Source organism: Schistocerca cancellata, chromosome 4, assembly GCF_023864275.1.
Source record: "Schistocerca cancellata isolate TAMUIC-IGC-003103 chromosome 4, iqSchCanc2.1, whole genome shotgun sequence".
Classification (NCBI taxonomy): domain Eukaryota; kingdom Metazoa; phylum Arthropoda; class Insecta; order Orthoptera; family Acrididae; genus Schistocerca; species Schistocerca cancellata.
Window position 1 is genome coordinate 745,615,118 of NC_064629.1, and position 15,575 is coordinate 745,630,692.

The 15,575-nt window shown below is 36.8% G+C and overlaps 1 protein-coding gene across 1 annotated transcript in view; it reads left to right on the forward strand.

Annotated features, from left to right (window-relative positions):
* Positions 1 to 15,575, forward strand: part of LOC126184416 (mucin-5AC-like) — a 309,546-nt gene that overhangs the window by 188,945 nt on the left and 105,026 nt on the right. The window contains exon 12 of the mRNA XM_049926804.1: positions 7,760 to 7,834. Within this exon, the coding sequence (XP_049782761.1) occupies positions 7,760 to 7,834 (75 nt within the window). The remainder of the gene's footprint in view (positions 1 to 7,759; positions 7,835 to 15,575) is intronic.

A 15,575-nucleotide genomic window follows, 5' to 3' on the forward strand; every position in this document is an offset into this window, starting at 1 on the left:
GTTCATTTGCTTCTAAAAGATTTTTTCAGCGGGCTCCTAGAATTCATCCAAGCCCACTGTGCCCTGCATCTTCCTCCCCATCCCCCAACTGTTTTAGTCAAAATCTGTTTATGGTCTTGTAATGTCATAACTAAAACCGAGAATTCAATTACATTAAATCTTAAAATATGCACACATTTGTGTACCGTACTATGAAATGACTGCACATGCGCAATTAAAGGAAAAACATGCAATATCAGAATTCCGACTTTTGTTTTAATGCATTTTGTTTTATTAGAAAACAATGTAAACAAGTAGTTTTTACAAATTCTCCACTAACTGGAGAAGCTCTGTACATTGAAGCACTGAACCAGCATACCCTGGATTTGGGAGGCGAGGTGGTTCAAATCCATATACTGGCAACCTGGAAAATGTGTTTCAGTGGTTTCCCATTTTCAGTATAGGTGAATGCCGGTGTTGGTCCCATAATATAGGCCACAGCCATTTCCTTCTGAATTCCATTCTTTCTTAGCAGATTCCAGTTCTCTTAAAAGATGTAGATTCCCTACTTAAATGAAAGGACTGCATCAAAGGCGAATAGAATACCTCTTCAGAGACTCCCAGCACTCAAATCCACATGATAAATGGGTATGGATGCACCAGCATGCACTACCTAATATGTTCCAAAACTTTGCGCGTAAAAATGGGATTCTCCTGTGGCTCATACCTTGGGTTCTATTGGGGATAGAATGGCACAATCAACTGTTTTGCATAACCCTTGAATTAGGGACCATTTGTATAGCCAACATGAGGACTGGTTTAGTGTCACTATCCTACAATTGTTGTTGTTGTTGTTGTGGTCGTTGTCGTCTTCAGTCCAGAGACTGGTTTGATGCAGCTCTCCATGTTACTCTGTCCTGTGCAAGCCTCTTCATCTCCGAGTAACTACTGCAACCTACATCCTTCTGAATCTGCTTAGTGTATTCATGTGCTCACCAGATGAAAGAGTTTTTGTCATGGCTGGCTCTCTCAAGGCTATTAATAGTTCTAATGGAATGTTGTCCACTCCAGGGGCCTTGTTTCATTTTAAGTCTTTCAGTGCTTTGTCAAATTCTTCACACAGTATCATATCTCCCATTTCATTTTTATCTACATCCTCTTCCATTTCCATAATACAGAGTAAAAATACAAATATTGCACACTTACTCCTGCTTAGGCAAATGGAGCACATCGATGGGTTGTTTTTGTATTTCATATGGTTACAGTAGGCCTAAGGCACTTATACCTTTAGTTCATGGGTGGGTTCTTAGAAATCCCCACAAAAGGGCTTTTTAACACTTTTCATACCAAAACTGAGACGCAGATTCAGAGACTGTGATGCACTGAAAATGGCTGAAATTTTACAATATGTTTGTAAGAATCTGTTCTTGAACACACTTGAAAATTTTGTTGATATCTTTATCCACTTTCAAGATACAGAGGTTCAGAATTACCTTACATGTACATGTAAAATATGCACATGAAATTGAGTGTGAGGCAAAATCTAAATAATAAATAATTGCATCAAATTACCCAAATTTTAATTTTACGTTCTCTAAGCACTTATCTAGATGTTCCATCTTCCTGTTTTCAAAAATCTTTATTCATTATCAAAAAATACCTCAAAAACATGTTTTTTTCGGTAGCAAAACAGAACTGCAGAGTCCGAGACTCTTATGCACAGCAGATGGGTGTAATTTTTACTTTATATTCCTAAGATCCTGATCTCAGGCAACCTTGAAAATTTTCTTGATATCTTTACCTGTTTTTGAGGTACAGAGGTAGCTGTAGATGTAAATTACACATGTGCAGGTGTTAGGCAAAAACATAGTTCATGAAGTTACGTATCATGGAGAAATATGCTGTAAAGAGTCTCCATTACATCAGAATTGTTCTGGGAACCCAATTTTGTAGCACTTAAGCACAAGCAAACTTTTTGTGCATGTAAAATCTGGTATGAGGTGTAAAATGAATTTTGCATTATTTCAGAGGTTCAGAAAGGTAACCAGCAGAAAACTGCTCATATTGGAGCACAAAAAAAGACCAATATGCTCATGTTTAAAAGATTATGACCAAAAAGTTGGGGTACCAGCTGCCTCTTTCTACCTTTCTCAGCACCTTCAAAATTTTCCCCAAAATCTTATGCAAACATATTCACACTTTTTTATACTGAGAGAGAAGGGAACAGGGACAGTGCCAGGGACATGGAAAACTTATAAATACTAGACGATAGTAGACAGTGGTTGCAGTATAGAAGGAGCAAAGAAGACAATGGCAATGTGTGAGAAGGAGAGGGGCACAGTAGCAGTGAAACATACTTTGCATTGACAGAACAGTGCTAGGACAAATGAAGGAGACAGTACCTGTGGGAGAGGAACAGAGACGCAGAAAGCGGAAAGGGTCGAGAGCCAGTGCTAATGAGAGACACAGTCAGTGACAATGAGCAAGAGAGAGATAATGGCAGTGAGAAGACACAGCACCAGTGGGAAGGAATAAAGGAGATAGGAGCAGTAAGAGAGAACAAGAGGGAGACAATGACAGTGAGATGAGACAATAGTAGTACGACAGAATATAAAGGAGACTGTGACTGTGAGACGGGAGATAGTGGCAGAGAGAGACAAATGGATAATGATGACGAGTTGGGCTGAACGAGTTAGTGTGAATGGGAATTGGAAGTGGATGGATTGGAGCAATGCTGAGCAATGGACTAGCAGGTGTGAGTGAGCTAGAGTTAGGGGAGTGTGTGAGAGTGAGAGGTAAGTTGCATGTTAAAAAGTGGGCAAATATGTTTGCATGCGAGAATGGGGAACATTTTTAAAGGTGTTGAGGAAGGTAGAATGAAGACAACTGGTACCCTACTTTTTTCAGCCAGACTCGTTTAAACAGAACATATTCGCCCTTTTTGTTTTCAAATACGAGCATTTTTCCACTAGTAGATAATAATGCAAAATCTCCTCATTTAAGCTGAGGCATTTATCTGCAGAAAATGATCTTTCCCCATTGCAGGAAGTGACAGATGAATGCTTAAATGAGGAAATTTGTAAAAGTGGGAAGTTGAATAATTCCTGATCCTTTCCATTTTTGCCACCAGAAAGTGTTCCGGCTCCTCTGTCTTAACAGTATCAGATCTGTTTATTCCAACAATCCTGCCAGTTACAATCATGGTGTGCGAAAACATTGACATTCATTGATTCCTGATCACTTCCCAACTCAAATCAAGATTGGAAGAATAAGACCTTTGAGGGTGAAGGGAGATTAGAGCATGACTGCATCTCAGTTGTTTGCCAAAATACAGCACTCATAAGGAACAAGATTATATGTCTGCTTGCTGAAAACTCTGGGATGATTGTCAAAGAAAATGGTAAATCATTCTTTATGGAAATTCTATATTTTATACAGAAAAATTGAGAAATCCATTATCAGACACAATAGTGCAATATTATGCACTAAAGGCAGGAAAAGGTGATTAATATGCAGGGCTAAAGTGTAAAATATGTCATATTAAATATTTAAAAAAATCAAAGTATGCAATATGTATGAAGTTACTTCCTATAAGGTCAAAATATGCAAATATGCATGAGAAAACCCTGAGACTGCTTCTTGCAATGGTATTGTGTGAATGGTAATGAGTTGTTAAATATGAATGGAGTTTTATCCGACCTGCATGGATAGTCACATCCATTAGCATGCCTCTTCTGGGATTTGGGGAGGTGATATGAACCTTATATTAGAAGACTCAGCTGTGTTTTGATAGCAAAGAGGCAATACATTATATTAGAATTATAATTCATTTGGCAGTAGAGTAAAGTTATCATATTGCCGAATAAAGAAATATTAAATTGCGGATTTGGGCATTTTTACACGCTGTTGACAGTATATGTTATACATTTTTAAGAAAAGCTTTTGTTGCTTGATTTTATGGACCAAATACTATTTGTATGAAGGCCTCCTGAAAGAAAATTATGTACATTAAATTAAAAAAATTTGTTTTCAGAATAAATGAAAAACATGAGCCTTGTTAAAGTCCTCTTTCACAAATTGGACCCGACAACACCCCCCCCCCCCCCCCCCCCATTTTTTTAAATAAAGATATTGGCTACATCTTTTGTCCGGTTGCACATTCGGGGGAATGTTTGCAGAAATAAACAAAATCATTGAGGTGATGCTGAAATGGTGACAAGCTGAACCCCCCACTCCCTTTCCCCCCCCCTTTTTTTTTTTAAGTCTGTAAGCTTGTTGACAGTTGGACCAATTTTGATGCCATTGCTTTTATTCAAGTAGTTAGCCTGTATTTAGAAACATCAGAAATCTATTAATTTTTTTCACTTTTAGTTATTTATATGTACTACTTTATTTTCTTTCTTATTACATCATTTCGTATATTAAGTCAGGTCTGTTTACCAATATACTTCGCTCGCACCCACACCTCAGCAGTGAACAATCAATCAGTCAGCTCATGGTGTGTAATGCAAGGGGGGGGTTGGAGCAGGACAGCTCGGCATGTGAAACTGTTGCCAGAGAGTCTATTCCATGGCTGTTAATAGTTCTATAGAGATATATCACTTCACAGTGGCTAATTGATGCCTTTCGCGGCAAATTTATTTCCTAAAACTGTTGCATCGCTGAAAAATAACAGTAAAATGAAACTTAGATTTCTTTTAATGTTTTTTTTTTTATGTAGCCTCATGACGAATGTCATTTTTTAAGTTTAAGTTGACATAAACATGTATTTTGTTGTTATTTTATCAGTATGTGAAACATAGAAACACTACATGTCAATGTATACTTCTTATTTTGCTTTTCACTAAAAACATCAATGTCTGGTATCACTTTTTGAGCACTACTAATTCAAAGGTAAGCTTTTAAATTGAAGTCTGTCACTGAACTTCTGTAAGCTCACACAAATATAGTGATCCGAGATTCAGTATGTAGCTGCAAACTTGTGAAGTTGTGGAAATTTATGTCGAAAAAAAATTTTTTTTACACATTTGGAAAACTTATTTTATTATGAAACTTATCTCTCAACTGCTAGTCACACAGCAGTACTACAAGTTCTAACTGTAGTTAGGCATCCTGCTCTGATATGTTGTACATTGAACATTGACAGTTGTGTGTTTGACTTGTGCTTTGAAGTTGGTAACCCGGGCATAATAACTGCTTTTCATGAATTTTAAAGGATCGAGTCTCCACTTTAGGCATTTTGCTGTTAAGTATGTATGCTTGCATTTGAAACTACAGTGAACTCAACATATTGTCATTCCTCTGAAGATAGTGCACACTTTGCACTTCCCCTACGCTACATAAAGCGTCTGACAGCCATATTTTGCCGCAAGCACTCACTACTCAGACAGAGAAAAAGTGTGAGCGCTCGTGTTCGCTTAGCCACCTCCTGAACGTACTAATAGTTCACAAGGTTCTTAATTTCTGTGTGTTACAATCATAGCATCTTCAATCAAGTCTGGATGGATTAAACAGAAACATATGCACGAAATTGTTATTATTGCCTTTATGACTGTAGGATGGAGGAACACTGCTACTTATACTGTCACATGTATTTCAGATTTTTAATCAAAGTGATTTGGGGTAGGTACTGCCTTCTCTAATGACAGTTACGAGAATTGTCAGATGTTCAGCAATTTGAGTATGGGAAGTTGTCATTTTGAGAGAATAACAGAGTTGTTTTATATGACCAGCATCTGAAGACTATAACTGTGTTTTAGAAATGATGGCCAATATTCAGGCATATGACAGGAATGATCATTCGAAATGAGAAAGTCAAGTAAACGTAGGCTTTAAAACACATACCTTGAGAAAGTTATGAGCACTTGTTCATTAGAGGAGTTGTGTTTCAAAGTAGTGAAGATGAACAAGTGCTCATAGCTCTTAATGTATCCATTTTAAAGCACATGTTTACTGGACATTTTTTTCTTGTTTTGGTGCATACAACCACTTCCCAAAATATGGAAAGCAAAGAGCTTGCAGTAGACAAGATTTGTTTCACAGTATTAAAGATCAATAATTGCTCATAGCTATAACGTATGTGTTTTAGAGCCATGTTTTACTTGACTTTTTTGTTTCAAAACATAATTCCTGTCATATCCCTGAATCTTGACCATCACTTCTGAAACACCCTGTGTTATATGCAACGGTATGGTTGCATAATGACTATAATGCTACTAGGAGAGGAAATAGAGTTGAATAGAACAAAAAGCTAGAAAAGATGGAAGTTCTGAATTTGGAAAGAATAAAACACCATTTTTAGTGGATTTACTATGGTTTCTGATGTAACACACTCTCTTAATGGGAAGAACAAGGGTGCTTATGACCATTGTGAGATAGTGGAATGGTGTAGAAGATTGATGCTGAGTGCAAATATGAGTTTTTGGTAGTTTTAGTTCCACTTAACATACATGAGATTGTTGGTGATATGAAAGATGTCTGATTTGTGTGTCAATACTTCACCCAACATCAAGGGCCGTTTTAAACAATGACAGAATCGTTGTTGGGCTGCAACTCTAGGGTAATATAACTGTAACTGTTGACCGTCCAATAACTTGTTTGGAATACAAATAATGGAAAAAGAACCATTCACTATTGCAATCAGGACTTTCCAGTGTCATATTAATACAGTTGTTGCTGGAGCAGATGGTGGTTACCTTTTTGTACTGACATTCTAGATTGCATAGGTACACATTGTGATCATTGGTTTTGGCATGTAATTGCTATCTTCAGATCACTGTAGATGTTTTCTACAGGAGTAGTGCATCACAGTATGTTAAATTGTCCTCATATATTCCTTTCTTCTACATATCAAACAATGGCTATAACCGATGGTTATTAAACACCTTTGTGAAAGTCATTTAATCAAATTTGACTTCTTTACAGCCTTAGGCTACTCTTGGCTGCATCTTCTGGATGCCAATGCTATTGTTAGAAGTTATATCCACAGCCTGTCAATAACATGAGGATGAATATTAAATACTCTATGAGTTTACATATCTTAAACCAGCACTGGTCCACCTTCACAATTCAAGTGCATCTGTCTCAATGTCATTAGCCCAAGTTGGCCAGCCCATACAGCTTTCTCTGGTCTTACAGCACTAACTGCCATCCAACATGCAACCATTGGATAGGTATGCCAGATGACACAAGTAAGTTCTGCATCACTGTTTTGCATATTGTACTTTTTTGAAGTGCTACAGTGCTCGTACGGCTTGAAATGGGGCAGTGGTTAAGACACTGTACTTGCATTTGGCAAGACTGTGGTTCCAGCCCTGCTCTGGCCATCCAGATATACATTTTCGGTAGTTTCCATAAATCAGTTACGACAAATGCTGGGATGGTTCCCTCGAACAGAACCAGTCAGATTTCCTTTCATTGTGCTCCATTGCAAACTACCTGGTGAATTTGTTGTCAAAGTGATGTTAAAACAATTTATTAACAGTTAATAATACAAAGTTCATGGTGGAATATAAATAATAGGCCTGAGGAACAACTTGTCATATTTTTGTGACATGTAGTGGTCGATAGGACGCTTAGTGATGCTTTCAGTCTCATTTGTGTCCCTGCCGAAACCTCCATGCCTTAACTGTATGATAAGTTGTTATCTTCACTCCTTCCACAATTTTCAAATGCTTTGATTCCCTTACTTATTTGTTATTTTGCCCCAATTTATGGAACCATGTACATTTTCTACAGTCAGCTGTCATCTCTATGTTAATGATTCTGTTTTTAATTACAGGCAAATGGCCAGGCATCACTACGTGTTTCACTAGAGGACTGTCAGGTAGTGTTCCAGCCAACATCTGAAACACAGGTACATTCAGCATAATTTTTTTTTTCATTTATTAACATTATTTTCTCATTGCTTCCTATGATTAAATTTAGAAAAAAAGTTAATTCTCTCTCTCTCTCTCTCTCTCTCTCTCTCTCTCTCTCTCTCTCTCCCTCTCCCTCTCCCTCTCCCTCTCCCTCCCCCCCCCCCCCCCCCCTCCCTCCAGTCCAGTGGCAGCTCCCAGCATTCTACTCTGTCCCCATTATTGTTGTGTTTATATATGTTTCTGTGCATATTTGTGCGTATCCACGTGTGTATGGTGGGGGGAGGGGGGGGGGGGGGGCGCACGCGCGCGTGTAAGTGCATGAGTGCATGCACATATTTGCTGCTCACAGAGACTCATGATATGAGATTAAAGACCAAACTTCATTTAGGAGAAAAAACTGTTTTTCATATTCTCGGCAGTTTTTCTAAGTTACACCAGACAAATGGTTGAAGCATTGCTTCCATTAGGAAATTTGTATAGTAAAATGCAACACTTAACATAGCAATATACTTCATACATTTCAAAACTACAAACAAAACTTATCTTTTGGTGGTAACAGAATACGATTGAGTCTAATTGACAGATACATAGGCATATGAAATTGTGTGGTTCCCGCTATCTCCCTTCATAAGTCACTTTAAGACTTTATTGTTCATTAAACTAATGAGAGTTTTCAGAGGTAGGGGCTGAGGGAGACGATCATTTCAATCTGCAGTCCCTACAGTAGCAGTTAAAAATGTGGTGCTTGAGTGTGAGAAGCTCATTTGAGTCTAGTGCAAACTGAATTAATTAATTTTATGTATTAGAGGAATTTTCATTGGCCTATGAGTAAAAGTTATTTGTGGGAGAAAATGTTGATCAGCTTTATGTTACTGCCAACAATGTGGAGTAAACAGAAGAAACTGAATCTGATACCACACAGAAACAAGATACTTCAAACTAAGGATTTTCACACGAATGAGGCTGGTGATATAACCTCACCCTCTGCTGCACACCTTATGGGGGCTTGCAGAACTATCTATGTAGATGTAGATGTAGATGTAGATAAATGTTGTGTTGCTTGCTTCCTTGAACTTCTGAATTAATGAAAGAGTTTACATAAGTGATTAAGCTTGAAGTTAAGTTGCCTAGGTAATTTGTTTTGTAAGTGGATTGGTTATAATGCATGTAATGAGTGTACTATGTAGAAATGCAGTGCACTATGTAGAAATACATGAAAAAGGTGTGTCTGACAAGGTGTCATAATATTGTGAAGTGATATATGAATATGCATCACATGTCAGAAATTGACAGTAAAAACTGAGATAGAATGCCTACAGTTGTTGCTTGTAGCATCATTTCTCTGTAATCTCCATCAATGACTGATAAACATTTCTAAAAGTTCTGAAAATTATGAAGAGATTATGTTGAACTATTACAGAAACTGGTCCAAAATAATTGTTATATCGCTGCTGTCAAACCATTTGCTCAGAAAGATTGATGTACATATTTTCAATTTAATATTCAAGAGTGGTATTGTACTTAAATTTCTGAAAAGTATGGCTGAATGCATACAAAGGGCTGTTAACTGACTGTTTATGACAAACATTGACTTAAGAATGTATGTTTATTTTTAAATCAATTTGCTAAGAGCAGGATTGTGGCCCATCAATGAGGTATTGTGGGAATGCATTTTGCAGTACACTAAAGGAATTTTGCATGGGTTGTAACTGATTTGCTGATGTGGTGCATGATTTGTTAACATCCCATTAAACATTGAACTTATCATGTGACTGTAAATGCTAACCTACAAAAACATTATGAGCTTTGGTGTCTATACAGAATGTTTATTTGGGTCTGAAACAAGTACATCTGGAGCTATTTCACACTCCCTTCGAGCACTAATCTGTCCAAGTCATAACGTAATCAGATAACTGCATGTGTTGTTTATTCCACAGTGCTGATGTTTTGCTGTCTGAAACTTGATTTTAATTATTAAATTTGTAGAAAGCATGTAATAAATAGGTTTGTATGATTTCGCAGTAATGTGAAAGCTTATTTTTCTAATAGTCTGATTGAACCTTAGCAAATATCTACACTTGCCCTTTGTAAAGTTGGACCTTTCTTTCTCTTTTTTTATCTTTCGTAATGCTTTGTAGACACTAACTTTTGATCTTCTGATTGAATTCATAGATAGTAGGGTATAGAAAATAGAAGTTTCAATTTTGAATTGGCTCAAAGTAAGTGACAATGACAAGTTTATAAAGGCATATTTCATTTTCACATCACTGTGTACATTTTTATGTAAAAAAATAAATAAATACATACATGCATGCTCATGGGTACTTGTTCCTTTGTCATTTGATACGCATTATTTCCATTTATAGATAGAATGTAAAATAACTAAAGCTGTTACGTTACATTTGACATATATTCTGTATTTCCATGGGTACAGATAAACCAGTTTCCACCTTAAATAAACTTCCTTTGTCCATTTCATTTTAATGTAATATAGCTTTGTGTTCATTGTTTCGTTCCTTTAGTTTCATATCTATTTATTTAATAAATTACTTATCTACTTGTGTGATCAAGGTCAGAATGTGAACAGGACTTCATATATGAATTGATTATTTCTGTATAGTGAAAGTTTTGGATTGTATCCTTCATTGCATAATTATAATACTGAGCCTATGTGTCTGCCACTGCAAATTATTAGTAGCAAGTCCTGTACCTGATACTGTAAATTGAGTAATAATAGTGATTTTTTTGCCCTATATTCAATCAGTGTCTTCTAGTGATGCAATTTCCATAAATATCTATTACAACTCCATCTGATCCAAGTGTAGCTCTAAGTAGGTATTTGCCTGTTCTTGTAACAATTTCTTGTAATGCGGAAAGATCAGTTCGTTCTCAATTGTGATGTAAATCACAATTGGCAAGATGGTGGAAATCAAACAATTCATAAAACTAGGCTTGCGTATGATATGTTGAACATGTGCCACTGCAGTGCTCAAGTTACAATACATTACAATGGAAAGGAGATGGATGAATTATTTGTGGGCTACTGCTGACAAAGCAGGTTCACTCACATGGAGACATTATTGTCATTATCAACAACACAAGTTGTTCAGCTGTGAGTGAGAATTTATGATACCTCTTTTTTATTGTTGTAAAGAATAGGTGGAAACTAATACAGACTGGTTTCTTCCATCAGCAATGCCAACTTTATCAGCAAAACACAGTAAACAGAAATTTGAAGAAACATCATAGTTTGAAAGCCTAAGGAAGATTAGCATTTTGCATGTTTGGTGGCAGAAGTATTTTCCTGGATTGTTTTACTTATGGTCACAGGGCTATGGAGAAAATCTAATATGTTAAATGTGATGTGTGCACTAAATGTATAACAAGAACTTAAAAAACTAAAGTTAACGTGCTATTCCCGTAACAGGCTTAAATTGTGGCAAATGCTTTTGAAAGCCCTAATCTTACCTAGCTCTGCATTGTAATCGGTGCTAAGACAATATAGTTTTGATCAGGTAGCTTTTCATTTCAGGAATAAAAAGAAGTTGGGATCAAAAGATATGAAAATATAGGGATGGATAGCTCATCAAAAATTATTTCAACTAACAAGTGGCTGGTTCAGCATTCAAATAAATCTGATTATGACAGCATTTTGCAATTTCTACCTTTTTTATCACTTATAGAGTAATGATTTTATGAAAGGCCATTTTTTGACCTTTCCCCATGATCACCCTGAAGCTTAAAAGATTGTCTTGAACAAAGATAGTGATACTTCCTCAGTCCCACCCTCATCTGCTGAGATGTGTAGGGAAGTGGCCTTGATAATTGCCACATTTACAACAGCTCTTGAGCTTGATTCTCATCTAAGAGTTACCTATTGTTCTCTGTTTACAGACTTCTGCAGTGGTTCTAACGTTTTGTAATTATGGAACTATAAGTGTTATAATTAAGAAAATAAAATTAATAATGTAATTGTTGGAGTTCTCGGGTATGCTGCAGAACTGTGATGCAATGATCCTTTGCTCTGTGGACTATTGCATTGTATTAACACAGATAATGTTTCCACAGTTGAAAGACCTTGCTATAGTTTAAACTGTGGCCAGCAACATTGGCACCAGTTTTGCTGTCAGTCAGACATAATAATTAAAGCCAAACAAAAAACCTCCAGCTCATCAATTTACTGAATTTCATTTCTGCTGCAACACACAGATAATATCTATTGCTGTATACTCACTATGTCAACATATCCATCCAAGAGTGAGAATATACTGTAACTTTTCAGTCCATAAAACCTCCTTCCATTACTCCACAGACTAACAGAAACATTCTTTTGCGCAATTCTAAGTGGTGATGTATGTTCTTTTTTCTGATAATTATCTGCTAGAGAGCATTGTGGTAAATGATTCTATCCCGAGTTCCTGTCCGTGAACAACATTGTAAGTTGTCTACAATAGTCGACAAGATAGTATGACCTTTGATTTGCAGAGTATGCATTATATTTGGGCATTTCCTGTTGCGTAACTGCTTAGGCCTACCAGAGGAATTCAGTGTTTGATTTCAGTGTTACCATGACACTTTCACTTTATAGTAACATTATTCACAGTTACTTGGTATATTTATTTGCTGTAAAATCTCTGGGAGGTTTTGAAAGTGTCAGCATTTCCTTAATCACTTTTGGAAACACTCAGTTCTCCTGTTGTTTTCTGACAGAATGTATGTGCAGTGTTGACCATTGAGGATGTGCATGTGCACGCAGCCTTACATCATGTAGAGTACACTAAGTTGAGCGTCAGGAGACTTTTCTTAATAAAGTATATGTATATGTCACTGGCATTGTAATCTGATCTGGAGTTAGCGGATTTTTTTGTAACATTGAAACTATTAATGTTTGTCCAAAGCACCTGTACACTACATGTATTGTGCATAAATCAGTTGTAATTGCCAATTGCATCCCTGAACTAATGAATTTCATTTTAAGTGTGCACAGTAGATGTTGTTTCCATTGTAATATTACGTTCTCATTTACCATGGCTGTACAAATGAATGTTTATTGAGCCTTATAAATTTTATTGTCCTCCGTTCCTCATGTTACATATACTTACTCTCAGCACTGCTCCTCACCTTTTATTAATAATATTTTCAAGCAAAACATTGTTACATTGTGTGGGCCAGCAGTGTTTGAGGTGTTTGAGCACCACCTTCATAAATAAAGCAGTTGTTACTTCCGTGAACTGTACAGAATCGGAGCAAAAGTAGCAGTGCTGCTAAAATTGTTAAATATATTTAAAAAGAAAGATGATGAGACTTACCAAACAAAAGCGCTGGCAGGTCGATAGACACACAAACAAACACAAACATACACACAAAATCTAGCTTTCGCAACCAACGGTTGCCTCGTCAGGAAAGAGGGAAGGAGAAGGAAAGACAAAAGGATCATATCCTTTTGTCTTTCCTTCTCCTTCCCTCTTTCCTGACGAGGCAACCGTTGGTTGCGAAAGCTAGATTTTGTGTGTATGTTTGTGTTTGTTTGTGTGTCTATCGACCTGCCAGCGCTTTTGTTTGGTAAGTCTCATCATCTTTCTTTTTAAATATATTTTTCCCACGTGGAATGTTTCCCTCTATTATATTCATAAAATTGTTAAATGTTAGAACAGAGGAAAGCCTTCTGTACGTACATATTTCATTAAATATGTTATGGAATGTGTTGTTCTGATGTCATAAGCTGGACAGGTAGAGAGAACAGGGTGTGTGTGTGTGTGTGTGTGTGTGTGTGTGTGTGTGTGTGTGTGTAATATGAGTAAATCTGCTACTCAACACTTTTCTCTATGGAAAATAGTTCTCTTTCATCATACTATTGTGTAGTGTTTATTACCTACTTATTATAAGTTATTCACTGTGGTAGACATCTTTTTACGTAAACATAAGATTTTTTTGTTGTTGTTCATGTCTGAACTGGTTCATAAGGAGCACATTCTTTCTGAATCTTGTTCAGTATTTTGCTATTGATACTCATCTCCTAATATACATATGTACTTGTTAAAATTATTGTGTGTGTAAATATTACCATAGCATGCAATAGAGCAGAAACATTTTGCAATAATAATTGGTAGTTTTCAATCATAATTTTTGTCCCACACACAACTCAAGAATGTGTTTCGAGAGACTTTGCTCTCATCATCAAGTATCCTGACTGCGTAAAGATTTCCATACCATCTGTATTGTCAACGTACACTGTCCCTCATATCTATCCTTGACATTAATGTTCTTGTCTTGAGAACACTTTTTCACATCACAGTAAAATCCTTTCTGTCCCACTCCATTGTTCAACCATTTTCTTGAAGTCCTTCTCAGTAGCAGGAACTCGAATCGGGAATAACCCCCTTCATTATATTAGAGAACTCAATAACATCTCCAGCTTCAGAAGACAGTTAAAGAGATATTTGTTGTTGTCGTCGTCGTCGTCATTGTCATCATCTCAACGTTAGTAGTAGCAGCAGCAGTAGTAGAGTACTGCCAGTATTAACTTCATTAGTTCATAGTCAGTATTACTTATTCACGTTGTCACTAGAGACACTCAAATCATTTTAATAATATTTGTCATATTAAAATTGTTATTTGTTGGGTAATTATGATGTAAACATGGTACTGTATGTGTAATATCCTGATATGATGTAAGGCAGGACCTAATAGTGCTAATCAGATCAGGTTAAATACATAAATAAAACTTAGCTCATGAGGCGAAAATGCTAAAAGTCAACAATGCAATTTCAGTGTTCGCAAAATTGAATAAAAACATGTTGGACTGTGTGTCCTCATCTCACATTAAACCTTGTGCTGCTTAAGGCGTGCTCTCTACATTCTGTGCTGATTGTGGGTTTTGTTATGGCTGTACTACTTGTCAAATGGTAGTGCCTATGCTGAGGTATGGCATTCTGGCCAATATGAAATACGAATCATCTGATTTTAAGAAAACTATTAGGTGAAAACATTTTGCACGTCTTACAGTCTGATTTCTTCACTTGATAAAGGACTGAATTATTTTTCATGATAGGCCATCGTTCCTGTGCTGCATCAAATTAAGTACAGTAGTGCACGTAATTTTAAAGAGATTGCAGAGGTACAAACGCATTGCATAGATTTTGTATATTGTCGATCTTAGCCCGCACATTTCTGTATGTGAAATGTAGATAAGATACAAAAATTTTATTAGAGATTGAGAGTGGAATGTCTTGTTTCATTCTCGAGGTATCGATTTTTATATCTGGCAGATGGTAACATGCAGCATGCCCAGTTCCATTCCTGTGCATTGGGAATCCTGTGGTTGTAAAAATTGTCATACTTCATAAACGATTTGAGATACTGAAACTAGTTTTTTTGCAGATAATAGCACACAAAGAGGCATATGTGCTGTACAATAAGTACCTGAAACCTTTTTATTCACAGAAGTATGGAAGTATCGAGTCCGCAGCAGCAAGAGATCGGCAGCTCGGACGCGTACAGATGTCCGCAGCACTGTAGGAAAACTCGAGCTGTGTGTGTATACATGTGCACAGGGTTAAAATTGATGACTTCTCTCAGTGGTCATCTCATCGCACACCACACACTGCACCAGGCCACATCATGCTGATCTGCTGTGGGCTCCCCTACTGTCAAGCTGACCCTTGTGGAGGGCTCCAGGAGTTGTCATGGAATACAGCCCACAGCATATCAATAGTACATGGCCTGGTGCAGTGTGCG